Here is a 17,653-nt window from a genome sequence, read left to right as displayed (position 1 = left end):
GCGGCTGTATTTTGAGTAGTTGTGTCAGATGAATTGCATAGAATGTGCTGTTTTATATTTGTGGAACACAATTATGTGTTAAATGCCTTCGTTAGCTTCTTCGCTAACGCTAGCATTAACTTGACTGCAGTGCTTTGTTTGCGAGACGTGTTCTTAATTACTGCGAGGGAATCTGGTTCTATATGGTTGGTTGGACTGAAGTTTACGTGTGCCCTCAGGTAGCATAACTTCTTGTCAGTTGTGAGAAGAATCTCCGTGCCACAATTTAGCAACATCATGAGCAACTCTTGCAGTCAAGCAGAACTAGTGTTTCACATCAATTGCAAAGCACAGTTTACCCCCATAATCCTTGTCTTGTATCTGGGTCACTCGGGTCAAATGGGACTGGGGACATTGAGTAAAGAAGGGCTTTACTGTCTGCTCAATTTATAAGCTGCATTGCACAAGCCCAGGCAGGATCAGCTTTTTATGTGGGGTATTTAAAAACAGCTTTGTCCTTTGCCAGTTATTCTTCAGTGAAGTCTCACTGGAAGGACAATTAGGAGAAAAGGTGAAACTATTGAAATCAGGAGAACTTTTGAGAAAACACAATGAACCATTTGCATTTTGCTGCATTTTCAATCAATGTCTGTGTAAAAGACAAAAGGGATTATCCTTCATGTCTCCTTCACTTAAAGCCATATGTTTCTTCTGGAAGCCCCCAGCTCCACTGCGCCACACGTCGCACCGCTAGCCCAAAGGCTCACATATTGTGTGTAGTAACATGGCGAAGCGAGTCCGACGTACGTAGATTTCTCAGTATCATGTAAACACGCGTGCGTGGAAATAAGAAAAATACCAGTAGTTTTATTTTGGAACATTGCAAATGTCAACATTTTTTCAAATTCATTAACTGTCAAATAAGATTTCATTCCAACAAAACTACAAAATAAATCTGTTAAAGGCGTAGAAAATATTTCTTGAAACATGTCCAAGCATATACATATGATCTCAGATTAGTTAAATATAATGCAGATAGATAGATAGATAGATAGATAGATAGATAGATAGATAGATAGATAGATAGATAGATAGATAGATAGATAGATATCAAAACTACAGCTACTGTTTGCATAAAGGCAATTAATACAGTGAATATAAATCTTGGAAAAAGAAATGAATAGGCCGGGGGAAAAATACTTTTTGATAACCACTGCCCCACAGTCAGATTGTTTGAATGGAGCCACAAATCCCTGGCGCCACCATTTTATGTTTGTACGAACAAAATAATCCGAATGTGTGCCAGTAAATATTAGGGGCTGGCTGTCAGCTCTTGTAAAATCTTGCAGAAAACATCTGCTGTGAGAAAAGCTCACTTTGTATTTCTCGGGCTTAATCTCACTGGCTCAGTATCTTTTTTTTTCAAAAAAACATCAGGGGAGAACATCCCAAGGGAGCTTCCTTCATTATCTGCCTCTCGAATGAGTGAGAATAATACAAGGTGTGGGTCCAAAATGACAACACAATACACTAGTTATACCTCCGTAAAGTGACCTGAGGGGGGAAAAAAAAAAATATGACAGAAATACAAGCTCAGACAGAGTGTAAAAGAGGTCACACATCCATCAGTCATATATTTGGAAACCCAAAAGTGGCCTATTTAAGACTGGACAGCGGTTCCTCGTTTACTATCGATACCTGAGATTGGGCTGTCCTACATATGAAAGGGTTTTGTATTTGTGGCAGGATAGTGGGCTCTGTACTGAGCCTCCATTTCCTCCATCCAGTTCATGCTCCAGTCCCACGCCGGAACAGAGTCCATCTCGAGGAGTGTCTTGCCCTCGGCACAAAATGATGGAAAGAGGCCGCTGAGAGGGGAGGCTGGCGGAGAAAAGTCTAAGCGCACAAAAGAAAGGAAAAGAAAAGAAAAGGTTGACTCTTTCAAGTGTTATTTTTAGGGATCTGGATCTGTCAAAATGCCCAATTGAAACGGTGGACATTTGGGATTACTTCTAAAACGAGTCCGCCATCTAGTGGAGGACTATAAAACGACACAAAATGTTTTGGGAGGCTTCAAATGTATTCTTCCGTTACTCTGCAAGCCTGTCAAACATGTAACTGAAATGTCCCTGCGTACCTGACAGAGAAGCTCCAGAAACTGACTCTGTTGTCAGAAAGTGGGCAAAGTTGCTACTGGCATTGGTGTAGCAGCTTTCGACTGAGCTGATGAGGCTGCTGCGGGCGCTTGCAAAGTTTCCATCCGTAATGGAGCTCCAGGTATTCCACAGGGAGCTGTCCCAGTCACTGTAACAGGAGGAAGGTGAACTTTGAAAGCGAGCGCGGCGTAATCCAACCGACGGGGCCTCGGACCAAGTGTCAGGGACCGTCTGAGTGCAAGGCTTGAGCTCACGCTTGCAAACCACGCCGCTAGTAAGAGGTTGGGCACTGATGAGAGACAAAATTGTTTTATTTTCAAGAAAAGGCTCGCCAGTTGAAACAAAGAACTACCTGGATTTTTCGAGTTGTGGATGAAGCTCCAGATACTGAGTGGCTTCCTGTGCAGTCAGTGTGCCATCATGTTCTTCATTTAGAGCTCGGTACGAGTGGTAGTTTGTGGTATTGGTGGAACCTGGCTGCAGGTAGTCGCCTGAGATATCGCACACTGACTGGAGAGAGCCCAGATCCATTGTTAGCTTGGTGGAGCGGCTGGATCTGAGAAGATTGTGGAACAAGGCATCCATGTTTTGGTTTGTTTCAGAGAGAGCAAAGGCAATAATCCGCTATTTCTCTGACTTACCCTTCGTCCGAGCTCACGCTGTGCGTGTCTGTAGCTTCGTCCAAGTTGAAAAGTTGCGGCGGTGGCCGCTCGTCAATTAGTTGTAGCGACACGGAATCGTGCGGCCCCCGAAGACAGTCGGCAAACTGATGATGCTCTGGAAAAGTTGAAATAGCAGCTCGAAGGCAATTGGAATTGGAGGTGGAGTGACGCAATTTTGAAGCCTACCAAGCTGGCCCGATGGAACGTGACTGAATCTGTGTGGGTTGAGAGAAGATGGAGGAACCTGGCTCCTGCTTTGTAATATGGGGACGCTGTTCACAGCATGCAACTCTGCAAGTGAAAAAAGTCTTTTGTAACCTACTAAATATTGCAGTAACATACTACATATGTCTGCTCACTCCTCCCTCACCTTGCTTGATGTATTTTTTGTGCCACGACTCCCTCAAAAGCCCCATTTTGGGCTGAGGCCGTATGGACTGTTTCCACGGTAACATCTCCCTATTTGTGCGTGGCTGCGTGAAAATCTGAATGGTCTCAAAGCCTTGCTCCTGCGGCAAAGCATGAGGCATTTTTGGGAAAGGCCTGGGGCTGTTGAAGGTCTTGAGCCCATTTGCCATGAGGTCAACATAAAAGGTGCCGTAGACGCCACAGTTGTCAGCCACGATGGGAACAGCCGAGTCCACGCAGCTCGGGTGCTTCTCGCTCGGGACTTCTGATGAAACACGGATTGTAGCAATCATTGGCTGAATGAACGGCTGATGGAAAAGTCCACCTCAATCCTTAAAGATCATCAAAATGAGCCAATGACTTCGTTTTGATGTTATGAAAGGAAAATCAGTCCTCACTTGGTTTGTGATCTTGAGCCCACATGTCTTGGTACTTCTTGTTAAAAGGAGGTCTCCAACTCCCGGAGATCCATGGAGAGTCTGAAGATGTCATCCTGAAGAGAAGGAATCACATTTCAAACGTCTGAACAAACACCTCACTCTTTCTTTACCTGTGATTGATGAAGATATCGTCACTGGCTTGTCTTTGAAAACCTAAAATCACACAAAGGACAATCAATCAATCAATCAATCAGTCAAACTTTTGAGCTGTTTATTTCTCACCTTTAGCCCCATCACGTCCTTGTATTAGGTGACGCATTTTGCTGTGGCGTTTCAGGAGGCAAACAGCTGCAATGATCAAAATACACCACAAGAGGGCGCCAATGATGCCAATCAATACAGGGTCCTGGAGCAGCGTTAGCAAGGGAGACTGATCCTGTCTGTGGCTTTCTGACTCCGACGTCATTCTTATCTGTGGATCTTTTGGAAAGTGAAACAGAATGGATTAGAAAGCGCATTTGCATTGCACAGAAAATGCTTCAAATCGCTTACTTATGACAAATCCATGGGGGTCACTTGGCACCCCTACCCCAGCCCCATTCACTGCTGCAAGGGTAATCCAGTAGCGCTTCCCTGCTTGTAGGGAAAAAATATCAAGCCAGTGCTGCTTGCCATCTAGAGTCCAGTTTTGGTACAGCTGCTCATAGGACTCCACACACCACACCTGAATGAATGAAGAAACCATTTGCTTTTTAGCATCTGGACCAACCACGTCATCTTACTTAAGCATTACCTGGTAACCTTGTATGATCCCGTTGTGAGTTTCAGATGGAGGAGGTTCCCAGTTCAGGTGGATGGAGCTATTGCCATCGTGGTTAATAGTTATGGACACAGCCAGTGGGGCTGCACTGGGAACTGCAAGAGAAAGGATGCAATTGAAAGTTTGGAAAATACAAGCGGACGACCATTGAACGATGGATCGCTCACGTGTCTCCGGAACTCTCAGGAGCCGGGTGTTACTCTCCCGGCCGTATAAACCGCTGCCGTAAGGACGAACCTTAAACTCGTACTTATAGCCTCTCCTTAATGGGCCGACGTTTGTGTGAAAGTTTGCCGCCGTCACCTTTTTTGCAAGCCAGTCTGAGCCGGCAGGGAGAAGGGAACGGTAGAGTACTTCATAGCCGTCCAGGTAATGAGGTTGACTGGGTGCTGACTGGAGCTGAATGATCAAGCCGCACAACAACAACGAGGGAATGAATCGTGTCAAGATGAGCGAGCAGCCGTATCTGTGAAACAAATACCTTCCATTGCACTTGACATATGTTGGAGCCCGGGGCTACCATGGTGACGTTTTCCAGAGCCACTCGCAGGGCAGACACTTCTATATGGAGATCTTTCTGTTTACTGCTGGCGGCAGCTACGGCAGAAACAAATATGCTCAAGTTGTGCTTTGAGTTACAAGCAGGCAAATGATTTTCAAAATGGAATGAGTCATTGAATGACTCCTTCTTAAATGGAACATCATTTTTGTGGGAAAAACGTTCAATGATAGCGTCAGCATACCTTCAATTATCAGCTGTGCAGTGGCGCTGACCACACCAACATCATTGATTGCAGTGCAAATGTACTTGCCAGCATCTTGGCTGGTCGCGTAATGGATCTGAAGCGTCTGGTCTGGATTCATAAGATATCTAGACACAAATGAGACTTTTTGCTGAGCAGCTAACAAAAGCCAAACTGACAAACCATTGATTTAAAGGTAAATAACGCATGTGTGAATTCATCTTAAAATCAAAATCTGACTTTGAATGGACGAAAATCAATACTACCTTCCATTGGGCAGTGGCCCCTGGTCTCTGCTCCAGACCACGGTAGGCGGAGGGTCCCCCTTTGCCTGACAGTAGAACTGGGCAGACTCTCCCATTCTCACCGAGACATTTTCTGGCTTGACCACTAAAATGGGTTTTGCTACAGTCCAAAAAAAAAAGGAAATGTGTTACATTCCACTTGGAATCATGACATTGCGTTCAAAATGCTGTTCAAATGCAAAATCTGCACATATCTAACCGACCGAGCACAGTAAGTCGAGCTGCTCTGCTCTCGCGCACCCCCATGGTGTTGCTGGCCAGGCACACATAGGCACCAGAGTGGTTCTTCTCTGCAGGAGCGATCATAAGCTTTCCATTCAGCTCCTGTAGAACACACACATTCGGTGAATTGTATCGGATCTGTTATTTTGGTTTTGTTTTAAGATCTCAAATGACAACATGAAAATGAAAAAAGGCCAATAGTGGACTTTTGCACATGACTAATCTCTTGAGTGAAAGATTAGATTTGAAGCTAAGGAAGAGGCAAAGACTTTATCTTACAGTGTAGTGGAAATCAGTGTAGTTGATTGGCAAGCCATCTTTTGTCCACATAATGTTAGGTTCTGGGTGTCCCACTGGGGGGGCGCAGTTGAAAACAGCCACCTCACCCTCTGCCACCTCCACGTCACTGGGCTGCACGGTGAAGGCCTCCTGTAGTGCTACCAAAAACGGGGTGAGAATAAATAACAACATTGACAAAGAGCTGGCCAATCAGAGACTCTGTAACAACAACGACAACAACTGGCCAATCAGAGACTCTTGAACAAAGGTCTTCAGTCCTGGCCTTGGGGGGTGTTTTTATAATGTTGTAAAACAAAGTTTGTCTTACCTGCAATGTGCAAGGACGCATTGTGGCTCACGGCTGTTCCTGCACTGTTCCTAGCCACACACGTGTAGATACCTTCATGGGATTTGCCAGCAACACTCAGGAAGAAGAGCCTATCATCTGACAAAACCATGGGCTGCACTCGGCCATCTCCTTTGGAGATCTGGAGAGGCTGGCCGTTGTGCAGCCACTCGATGCTCGGCGACGGGTTGCCATCGCCCCGGCAGGAGAACGTGGCGGGTTTTCCGAATTTCACCACAACATCAGAGGGGTGGTGCACGATACGGGGTGGCACGTCGTCCGCGCAAACTCTGGCGCCTGTTAAAACAAGTTCTGACATTCTCATATGGGGATACGTTTTTCAGCATTCAAACAATGTTTGGAGGGTGTAGAACATGAATGCTATTGTTTGAACTTCCTGCAGCATTGGAAGACCACATCCGAGGAAACGGGGGGGCTCTGACCGGCTTCCTGATAGGAGAGGAAACTCGGGAATAACTTAAGAACCCGGGAACCCCCTGATCAACAACATACTCGCAACAATTAAAGAAGGTACACACCTTGATGGATTTTGCAGCTCCTGTAAATTTGTGAAATTGACCAAAAATATATGCCGGCTTTGTGAATTTTGGATAGATTTCATTGTATTTCAGACATTCCAAACAACTTCATTCTGCAACTAAATACAAAACGGATCAAATCAGGAACTAAATTCAAAAACAGATCACGTTATTCAACAGCGACTGCGCAACTAAGGAGCCGAGCCGTCCTTCATGTGTGAAAAGCGGAAATGCCTCAAATGACAAATAACAATAGCCTACCAAGCCGCATTGTCCTAGTGCCTGGCACACCAAAAGTAAAACAAAATTCAAATCATCGTGATACATTGATGTTATTCAAAATAACAGAGAAAATCCCAAAACTTTTCTCTTTTTCTCAAAATCCACGTTCACAGAAAAACAACTTTTCCCTTTTTCTCAAAAGGTCCGGCCGATACCCACTCGAGTGAAAACGCGCACATGTCCGTCCCTACTTCAACTTAATTGTATTGCCAATTTAATTTGATTGATTGCAATTTACCTGGCAAAAGAAGTGCCGTTATCACGTAGAGCAGCGTGAAATCACCTCTGGACATCACTGCGGTCAGGCCAAGTGAAGCCACACTCAGCCAACAGTGTCTATTTTTGGATACGCTGGAAAACGGCAGCACTAAACCAACGCGTTGCCAGGGCAAATTTCAAAATAAAAGACTAAAAACATAAACACCGATGCTTTGGATTTCCCACGATCTGAACCGAGACATTTCATTCGGATCCCATGTATTTTAAAAGTAAAAGTACTTGAAAAGTATTTGAAAAAGTAATATTAGTCATTCTGGTTTTCACACGCATCCATTCCACCGCTGATAAATTAAAAAAATGTCCTCTTAAAAACAATGCCTGTTATTAAACAAGTCATTGGAAAAGAAAAAGGCAGTTTCCAAAATAAAAGCCTGAAAAATAAATCTAAAAACAACCAATGTCCTAGAAAAACAACGAAGAAAGCAGCAACACAACACAAATTATAATCCAAGTTCTGACAGATGACCAAACAAGTAAAGTCAAAATATGAGCGAACATTGAAGAGCTCACCTTTTCTGTGGTGTGGCCTGCTCCTGTGAGCTGTGTGCCGAGATCCCAGGGAATTGCGCAAATGCACCTTTGGCTTCTTCTTCTGCTCCACTTGTGTTGAGCACAGATCTTGGCATTTGCACCTGTGTGAGTACTCGGCCCAAGTACAGAGCCAAGATACATAAAGTAGCCACACGCTGACATTCATATTGAATCCAAAAAGCCACATTGGTTGGAGGTGCCACACGCATGCAGAGCAAGCAGAGTGAACTACAAAATTCCAACCCACTGGATACGTTTAACATGATAATCCATAACCCTGCCTGCCTGCCTGCCTGCCTGCCTGCCTGCCTGCCTGCCTGCCTGCCTGCCTGCCTGCCTGCCTGCCTGCCTGCCTGCCTGCCTGCCTGCCTGCCTGCCTGCCTGCCTGCCTGCCTGCCTGGGGACCCTTTATCTCACTCTTTGGCTCTCATTCATCCTCCTCATTGGGCTTGGGAAATGGAAAAGAGGGGGAAGAAGTTGGGAAGGGGGGGGCACCCCAGCACCAACACCTCCGTCCATCCGTCCGTCCGTCGGTCCCAGAAAAAAGAAGCCATTTCAAGCTCATGCTGGAAAGTGGTAAACATTGCTATCTGGTTGATTGAACATGAACTGAGAGTCATTCTTCTGGGATAAGTGCACCAACATTTGCGTCCTCCCCAAACATGAATGAATTTTGGTGGCTCGGTAGCGTCCATAGCGCAATTGAAGGGCAACGTGGCTGAGAATGAGAAGTTGTGCTTGAGTGCATCTGAATGCACAATCGACTGCAGAGCGCAGCACATCCCCTTTGCACGTTCCAAACTTCACACTCTCCAGCTTTTCGTCTTGCGTCGCTCTCACTTTCTCCGATGTTCCCGCCCACGTCTCTTTATACGTCCAGCTGGCCGTGGCACAAAGACTTGCTTTCCAATGATCCCTCGAACCCCCCACTTGCTTTGTTCGGCTCATTTTCCCACTCCTCAGATGCAAAAATGAAAATGGGGAAAACAAAAAGGGGCTCCCATATGGTAAGATCACAGAGGTGAGAACAAAAATGTCAGCCAAAGGATACTGTTGGATATTGGAAAGCAGGTCTTTAGGGATTGCAGTCTTCAAGACATCGCCATTTATTCTTGTTGGTTTCTCTGATGTTTTCTGGGAACCATGTCGCCAAACAAAAAGCCTATCCAGGTCAAAAGTTCCAGATCCCGCCCATCTGAAATTTCTGCATAGTTTTGCTGCACGCAGTATAGAGATGTATAGAGATGTGGGCCGGAACTAATAGGATTGCTTTGGATTCCTTTTTATTCTACTGGTTGGTTGGAATTCCAGTCCACGTCTCCTCAGGCTTCAAAACAGGAAGAGGGCAAGAGTTTTATTGAGAAACTCATGAGAAGCATCTGCTCGTTTATACATAGCATGAGAACATTGGAATGAGCAAAATGGACACATATGAAGGAAGGCATTATGATGGTGTCTATCTTTTAGAAAATAACAAATGTTGATGCGAAAGCCACTCGCCAACCAATGAGAAGTTGGCCCTGGGAAAGTTTCTTCACTTATTTGGGTTCCACAGTCTGTGATTAAGATAAAGTGGGCCTCTTGCTGGCTTCTCTTCTTTTTTTGGGTGGTTGACATCGGCGGCATTGTGATGCAGTGCCAATTCTTCTAGTGTGTTCTCAAAGCTTTCGCGTAGACAGGCTCCAAGAAATGAAAGGGGAGCAGCATGAACAGCCCGCAGAGAAAGATCACACTCGCTAAAGCCAGCAGCACGTAGCGAGCGATGAACAAAGTGTCCACTATCTGTGGAGGGGGGGAAAAAAAAAATCCTTTTTTTATTGTATATATACGTAGATTAGACAGAAGCAAATCATTTAAAAAGACTGTCATTGACATTAACATGCTGTTTATCTCATTTCAGATCCATTGTGGTGGGGCCCCAATACTTCTGTATCCATATGTCACAAGCACAGGAAGCCCCTTGCGAGATCATTTCCAGGTTAGATGTTGGAATGACACAACGTGTCAGTGTGCGTTTATAAATAAGGTAGGTGGGCTTGCGGCATTGAATACTTCTCACCTTTTCATTTGCCAGTAGCCAGCAAGTTGGAAGCCAAAGTGTGGGCCATTATTAATAGATTGTTGAGCACAGTGAGTGAGTGTGTGGGAGACAGGCAGCGAGGCAGGCGCATGTCATAAAGAGGAAGGAAATTGGCCCGGTCAACTACCCTTGGGATGGGAATTAATTAGTACTGTGATCCCCCCCTTTACTTTTTTTGAACAATTTATCACAGGCTCAGATAACTGCCCCTCTGCCAATAATATATTGAGTCTTGCATGAAAATAATTAGGATGATTTAATTGAATATATTGAAGTATGAGAGATGATTGAAATCTGTGCTCCAAAAATGAATGAGCCATTGCGATACTGCTTTCGCAATGGCGGCATATACCGTAATTTCCGGACTATAAGCCGCACCGGACTATAAGCCGCACCAGCTAAAATTCAGGGATATTTTAGTTTTTTTCTTACATAAGCCGCACCGGACTATAAGCCGCACGTGCACATGAGTTTTTTACAAAGAAAGACAGTACACAGAAAGCCGTAAAAATCCATAAATATACCGCGCCGCCATTTAAGCCTCAGGGTTCAAAGTAACCTTCTGAATAAAATGCATTAAAAGTTCACATTCATTACAACTTGTTTTTGGTGAGCACAATGTCAGAAGAATTGAATTTAAATGCTGATTGATTAGGTTTTAATACAATGCAGATGGTCCAAACAGCGCCACTGCTTTGTGTAATCTCTGAGTCACATGGCAGAGTATGAAAAAGGGTTTAGAGCCCTTTGACGCAGGTCACCTAGCGTGTATTCCTACTAAAGCTCATAATAGTCACAAGCAACACAGCCAGAATAAGCAGCGGCCATAGTAGTGTTTCAAAATAGTATTTTTGTTGTTGTTTTGTTCTTCAAGATACCGCACAACAGTGGTCCACAGCCTTTTTGCGAGTGTATAAAAGTGATCAAGTCATCACAAAAATCATGAAAAAAATCGTATATAAGCCGCACCTGACTATAAGCCGCAGGGTTCAAAATTTTGGAAAAAAGTCGCGGCTTATAGTCCGGAAATTACGGTATGTTATGGCATCTTAATTACAAATTGACATCATTTAAATCAAATAAATACTTCTTGATTATTATCCATCCATCCATAACAATGAGCAATCATAAAATGTGATTTAAAAGCAATGTATACTTCTTTCTCTTTGAAAGCAGATGGGGTTGTTGGGCTTCGAGGGAAAAACACTAGTGCCAGGGTAATGATGAGAGCCAACAGGAAGACCGGAATAACTCCTAGCCTGGGGAGGGGAGGGGGGGGAAATAAATCAATAAAAAGCACACACATATATTTCATACAGTGAAGACAACAAATCAAAGCCATGTCAATTTGCATATGAGCATGAGATGTTTTTGATTTTTTTTAATCAGACTAAGCAATAATGAAATAAAAGGGCACCTATTTAAGAGAGGTCCTGTGATTGATACAAAGCCATTTTACCCAATAAGATAAAAACGTGTGTTGGTTAGTACTACTTTGTAAAATGTAGTTTTTCCTTATCCTTTTGCATTCTAAACATATCGAGTGTTTAGTGTGTGTGTGTGTGTATTGATGCTGCTCTCACAACAGTGATCCAGTAGCTCTTTGCAGTGTAAACCCAAGCAGGAGAGTCACGATTAGAACAGCTGCAATTATGAGCATGCCTTGACCAACCCAGGGAACTGGACTATCCATGTTGCTTTAGTTTAGTTTGAAGCCGCTTATCGAACAAATCAGTAAAGGCGTTATTGGGGTGTACTTCTATGACTGATTATGATCTTGACACGACCTCCCATCTGTTTTGTTCCCATTGGTAAACAAGATGAAATCGAAAAGTAAAAGGCACATTGTAGAAATCGTAACCCGCTCCCGGTCGCGTCACATGAACTTGTTTACACGCAACACGAGGGAGGAGGAGGAGGATGCCCGTGGAACGTACGTCAAGAGTGGCGCAAGTTTACTTCTTTATCTTGCCTTTGGTTGAGAACACAGACGGAGTTGCACCTGCGCCCAAATCTTGGATTATCTTGGATCAGTAGTTTATAGACACGCAAGATTTGTGAGGAGTGTGACGTCTTTCTGCAATCACTCACTTTGATGATCCCGATGCCCTCAGCAGAAACAACCATAGCACAAAAGTCACGATCCACACAGCAGTGATGACGAAAACGCCTGTGCCGACTCCCAAGACTGTAGTAGCCATTTGATGACGGTTTGTCGGCCAAATCCGTCTTGACTATGAAACGTTGCTACGGTGCTATTGCAACTGTTAGCTGAGCCTGCTAGCCTTTACGCAAACATTGGGCTTTGCATAACAGTGGCGACTGTACATTAGCATTCCGATACTTTCCAGTGTGCTGTCTTGATTACGCAAATGTGCCTTGTTCATGTTATTGCGTCCAGTAATGAAGTCTAAACGAAAATACATGAGTGTGTATCTCAATTTGAACTCTCGTCCTACGCGTCCGATCGTCTAATGCGTCTTGGTAACAGCAAACTCAAATGTAATTGGTTATCTGAAATCCTGCCTAGCCTATCGAATTCGTTGTTGCTGAAACACCCGGGCCTCGTGGGGATTGGAGAAATATCAGCTTCTGTGTTTGGGGCTCTTGTTTCCACAGTCATCAAAGGTTAAACTCAGAGGTCTTCCATTTTGTTTGTCCGGTACGTATTCTATTGCAATCGGTGAACTAAATGTGTAGCAGCATCTAAAGCGGCGGCGGGCGGGCGCTCGTGAGATATATCTATATATATAATACATGTAAAATAAAGTCGGTAACAAAATGACTTGGGATGAGAACACAAAGACGTCACTGCACTCTTGTTACGCATTTGTAGGTTTGTTGAACTCTCATCCAAACTCGTGCTGCATGTTCCAAGTACATTACAGTACACTAAAGTACAGTGTAGTGTTCTAATTCATGTCGAACTCAAGACATGTAGTCGTTGAAGGGAGCCAGCAGGGGGCGGGCCTGATCAACCTCCAAAATGTGGTTTTGGGGAAACTGACCATAGTTTGCTTTTGAATTAATCGGAAGAAAAGCGATTTGTTTACTCCCACCTCTTTTCGAACATGTATATGAAATTATTGTCTTGTTTTTCTCACTACGATTTGTCGCCATTGTTCATTTTGTTCTACTCTATCATTCTACATGACCATATCAGTTGTGTATCGTTTTCATGTTCGCAACAAAATGAATCATTTTCTAAATCAAATAATTGTCGTATTATTAGCGTTACAAATTATTTTAAGGGGGGGGGGACATTGTCTTGGACCTGGAAACTGTATTTTACCGTCTGAGACAAATTAGTATGAGATGATGCATTAGTGTAAAATTCTAAAACGTGCATGAATGAGTAACTGCTTAGTCAAATTTTACACAATGAATATTTAATATTCATTACGTCTACCTCACAAACACTGTTCCGATTATATCGTACTATTATTATTATTAGGATAAACAAACTAGGAGAACGGAGTATTTGCACAAAGCGTTTACCTGCTGAACACAACACGTTTGATATCATTGTGGAGCATAAGGCTTCTCAATTCTTTTTTTTTTTTTTTTTTTTTCCACGGAGTCCTTCCACCAAGTAAATGCGTTTTTCCGTTGGACGCTTGAAGGCATCAGCGCGACTGTTATGTGCTGCTGAGAAAATGGGGGAGCGGAGCGGAGACATGGCAGTTGGTGGGAGGGGCTTGCTAACGGTGACGTCACTTGCTGCGTGGAGGAGTATAGGCTGTGCTGTCAAGCTTGTGTCAGTCTGATGAAGATTGGCATGCAGGTAAGCTGTCATTCATTTTCAATGTCACTGCTTGGGAGCTGCCGCCGCCGCCGCCGCTGCTGCTGCCGGGCTTTACGTTTCAGCGGCCCTTTCCCCCATTCCCCCCCTTCTTTACAAAAGGCAGGACATTGTTCATGGGCTCACTCAGTCAGGCAGGCAGGCAGCCAGGCCAGAGGAAGAGAGGGAGGGAGGAAGGAAGGAAGGAAGGAAGGGAGAGAGGGAGGAAGGAAGGGAGGGAGGGGGAAGTAGAGGAGCGGAGGAAGAAAAGAGGGAAAGGAGGGAATACGTATTCTTGTGCTGGAGGGACAGACCAGTGGATTTTTTTCTTTTTTTCCCCCCCTCCGTCTGGATTTATGTGTCGGCGATTTTTCTGGCCGATGCACGTCAGATGTATTTTCGACGGGTTTTCTTGTTGTTTATGCAACATATGCTCTCGACGGGCTTCTTTTCTCCTTCGTTTGTTTTTCAATGCATTTGTCGCTAACAAATTAAACAGTAGAACAGATTGCAAACGAGTAATTGCCGTGCATTTCAACCTTTTGTCTTCACCGCGTTTTGTTTTATGCATTCGTTCCTTTACATTTCTAAATAATGAAAATATTAACCGAAACGCCAAAGTAACGCTAGGCATATACTCGGACGCTTTTGTCACAGGAAAACTTGCAATTGTTGATATAGAAAAATATACTAACCAGTGACAATAGACACGAGCTAATAGTATTTCATTTAGACCGTGTTTCTCTTTCCATTGCTACATGTTCAACATTGATTTGCCCCAAAAATATTCCACACTGAAAACTCAAGAAACAACACGGAATTGCTATAGATGTTTTATTTTTCTTATCCATCTTTTCATCATGTCTTTGCTGCCATTCAGCATAACGTTGTAAATGTATGCTTAGTTTCTAGTTTTTGAACATTATGAAAGTGCTATTCAAAGTTTACTTTTAAGCTGCCGGACTAAAAGAAACTCCCAAGAAAATGTTCCGTCTTGGGGGAGCTTACTTACCACTTGATATCTATCACCTAGGACGGATTTGATTGATAACCATGTTTAGGATACTCCTCAATAGTCTTAACCTTGTTTGATTGACTTGGATGAGCCCAAATCAGGGAGTGGTAGACTAGACTACTTACGTAAACACCGTCTGGTTATGATTCAAAATGTTGTGAGTGAAAGTTTACAAGTTGACTTTGACCTGCTAGTCCTTTGAACTAAAAAAAATATTGATTTTATATCTTTATTGTCAGCTTTGAAGCATCCTCATCCAGCCGCAACTTTAACCTCCAATAGATGACAAACACACTCACAACCATATGTAGAATATAGCCAGACAGCATCCAAAGAAGTGAACTGAAATGGAATTAGAAAATTTGTCTTAAATGTATGTTGTAAAATAGGACAACAATGGCCCTAAGCAGCAAATCATTTCAAAATTCAATTTTTACTCTCAGACAAATTTGACATGTTTCTGAGGATGAAGCAATAATGTTGTTGTCAGCATGTGACTACTTTTTTTGCTACAGAAATGAAAGTGTAGCACTGTACTGCAAAAGTTAAAAAGAATCCCCAGCAATCACCAGTGGCGATGTTTGTTCATTGCATTGTCAACCATGCTGAGAGCTTAATTGATTTGTGTCATTGGACATGCAGAGCCCAGCCCGCAAGTATTCTGTCACTATTTACATATTTCTGATGAGGAGCAGCTTTTTTTTTTTTTTTTGGAGTAATTGCTAAATAGGCTGTCACCATGGAATCATTTAAGGATCGATTATTGTATTGATTCGGGCTGCATCTAATGATTATTTTAATCCTCACTGAATCTGTTAATTATGTTGTTGATTAATGAATGTATTAAATAAAAAATGTTGACAATTCCTTTACGAACAAACAGGACATTATGATTCAATTGACAGTGCACAAACATACGTTCATTTTGATTCAGTTAGTACTTCTGTATATAACGTGACAGAAAATGGGCAAAATTGTTGTTTTCCCAAAGTAAAAGTAATAGTTTTATTTTGGTTCAAAATTGACATCATCTGGGATAATCCCAGCATTTGCGTTAGACTCTATTATATTCAATAGTTCAGCAAACTTTTTGTCAATTGGGTTGTGTTGCACGTTTTTGGCCCGCTCACGGATGCCACTGTTCATGGCCATCAAGCTGGCCTCTATTTGCACCTAGATTTAGCTACCTACGGGCAGGGCAGGTCAATATGCAAATGACGATCTGCCACGGTGTTGTCTCTTTTGCTGTATTCTTCATGAATATAGTACGCCCCAAAACAAGAACCGAAACACTGAAGACAATTTCTGAATCTTTGTTGTAAATTGGTGCCAAAGTCGAGTGTTTTTAAAAGGATATTATTTGGCGACGTCAATAGTTATTATTCAAGGATCAAGCACAAAATCAAATTAGCTTATTATATATTCTGCATTTAAAGACGCTGAACCTCATTGTGCCTTTGGTTCTTATCTCTTGTGGAATGTCGATAATCCTAATAAATGAGGAGTGCTTCACACAGAAATATGAAGCCTTCCAGTAAATCCCCAATTTATTATACTCCAGAATCCTGCTAATCGCTCAAGTGTGCGATGTTCAAAATATTTGAATTCAATTGAACAGCAGATCATTGAAATCTTGGCAAGCAGATTTAGTATATTTTTATTATAAAAAATGACCATTTAAAATCCTTCCCAAGATTATTTGCAGCATGTGTATGAGATGTTTTTATCCAGGATTAAGAATGATATCAAGTTTTGTCGTCTTCCTCGAGTCAGCTAATTTTAGGGGCTTGTATTTGTGTCATGCCGTGCGTGAGCTAGCTGCTCCACATGTTGCAGGGCTAATGGCAAGTATGGCTTTTATTACAATGACAACAAGTCGAGTGGCTCTCGCATGGCCCATGCGGATGTTCCGGCTGCCGTTTGTCTGTCACGTCACGTCACGTCACTCCCCGATCCAGACGCAAACATTCTCTTGGCTCGTATTCGTCGTCTCTTGATGAAATTGCCGTCTGTGCTCCAATATGTGTTCATAGTCGGCTAATCTTGCCATTAGTTGTTCTTCTTCCTAAATTGAAATGAAAATGCGTGCAAGTTGTCCGCTTTGTCTTATTTTGGATGTGTTTTTTTGCCGAGCGCATGCACAGTGGTATCCGTTTCTCCCCACTGCAGCAGCAGCAGCAGCAGCAGCAGCAGCAGAGTTTCCAGCAGCAGGGTTTCTGTTGTTCCTCCACTGTTACTTTTATTGCAAAGTAAACAGAAGTTCCAAACTCATTAAATGAATGTCTTTTTATAATGACTTTACTCTATTGGTTTTTGTCTCCTGGGGATATAAACATTTACAGTATCGCTATTTGTATTTGAGTTGCGGCAAAGAAGGTAACTGCTCACATCATGCGCTCATGGAATTAAAAGAAAGCATGGCGTTGTGATGAAATCCCGTGGGGGGGGATGTGTGCTCGCTCACACGTCATTTGGGTACAAGTCAGCTGTTTGCCCCTTGTGCGCCGTATTAAAAATGACTCGGCTGGGATGGGCTCCAGCACACTCGTGAGAAGATGGATGGATAGACCCACGGACGGACGGACGGACGGATTGCTTTGGCTGGTGTTTAATAGGATTGATGTCATGGCCCATTGAAGGCAACTTGAGAATAGTCCAAAGTTTGACTCATTGTTGGGAGTTTTTAGTGCTTTGTGACATGAGCCTTAACTTAATTTTCATAAAGTAATAAACTTTTGAATTAAAGAGCAGAGAGACGGCAGCTAAGCACCCACCCACACACACACACACACCTCCCATTCATTCACTCACTCTAACTTTAAGGTTCTTCTCCAAAGGTTGGTGAC

The 17,653-nt window shown here is 43.2% G+C and overlaps 3 protein-coding genes across 5 annotated transcripts in view; 1 reads left to right on the top strand and 2 right to left on the bottom strand.

The window, feature by feature from the left end:
- Positions 1–1,524: 1,524 nt before the first annotated feature.
- robo4 (roundabout, axon guidance receptor, homolog 4 (Drosophila)) lies at positions 1,525–8,260 on the bottom strand. 3 transcript variants are annotated; one of them, XM_049742182.2, is made up of 19 exons: positions 7,911–8,260; positions 6,283–6,597; positions 5,955–6,112; positions 5,657–5,777; positions 5,415–5,553; positions 5,149–5,276; positions 4,887–5,002; positions 4,573–4,804; positions 4,379–4,500; positions 4,138–4,309; positions 3,868–4,065; positions 3,756–3,798; positions 3,604–3,698; positions 3,168–3,470; positions 2,984–3,088; positions 2,777–2,912; positions 2,488–2,691; positions 2,117–2,283; positions 1,525–1,875 (listed from the first exon to the last, which is right to left on the bottom strand). In XM_049742182.2, exons 1-19 carry the CDS (start codon positions 8,116–8,118, stop codon positions 1,694–1,696), a joined length of 3,144 nt encoding a protein of 1,047 aa, XP_049598139.1. In that variant the 5' UTR covers positions 8,119–8,260; the 3' UTR covers positions 1,525–1,693. The 3 variants fall into 3 exon arrangements, with proteins under 3 accessions (XP_049598139.1, XP_049598138.1, XP_049598140.1); XM_049742181.2 differs by having other exon boundaries at positions 2,117–2,424; positions 7,911–8,259; XM_049742183.2 differs by lacking the exon at positions 7,911–8,260 and adding an exon at positions 7,360–7,805 and having other exon boundaries at positions 1,526–1,875; positions 2,117–2,424.
- Positions 8,261–9,197: 937 nt separating this feature from the next.
- On the bottom strand, positions 9,198–12,497 carry tmem218 (transmembrane protein 218). Its single transcript, XM_049742206.2, has 3 exons — positions 12,103–12,497; positions 11,168–11,270; positions 9,198–9,713 (listed from the first exon to the last, which is right to left on the bottom strand). Exons 1-3 carry the CDS (start codon positions 12,210–12,212, stop codon positions 9,579–9,581), a joined length of 348 nt encoding a protein of 115 aa, XP_049598163.1. The 5' UTR covers positions 12,213–12,497; the 3' UTR covers positions 9,198–9,578.
- A 76-nt stretch (positions 12,498–12,573) lies between these two features.
- The window catches only part of pknox2 (pbx/knotted 1 homeobox 2), a 28,512-nt gene continuing 23,432 nt past the window's right edge, over positions 12,574–17,653 (top strand). The window contains exons 1-2 of the mRNA XM_049743425.2: positions 12,574–12,673; positions 13,635–13,795. The gene's annotated coding sequence lies outside the window, so the exon portion shown is untranslated. The remainder of the gene's footprint in view (positions 12,674–13,634; positions 13,796–17,653) is intronic.

This window comes from Syngnathus scovelli, chromosome 15, assembly GCF_024217435.2.
Source record: "Syngnathus scovelli strain Florida chromosome 15, RoL_Ssco_1.2, whole genome shotgun sequence".
Classification (NCBI taxonomy): domain Eukaryota; kingdom Metazoa; phylum Chordata; class Actinopteri; order Syngnathiformes; family Syngnathidae; genus Syngnathus; species Syngnathus scovelli.
Note: the sequence above shows the minus strand (reverse complement) of the source record. Positions and strands in the feature narration are given on the sequence as shown.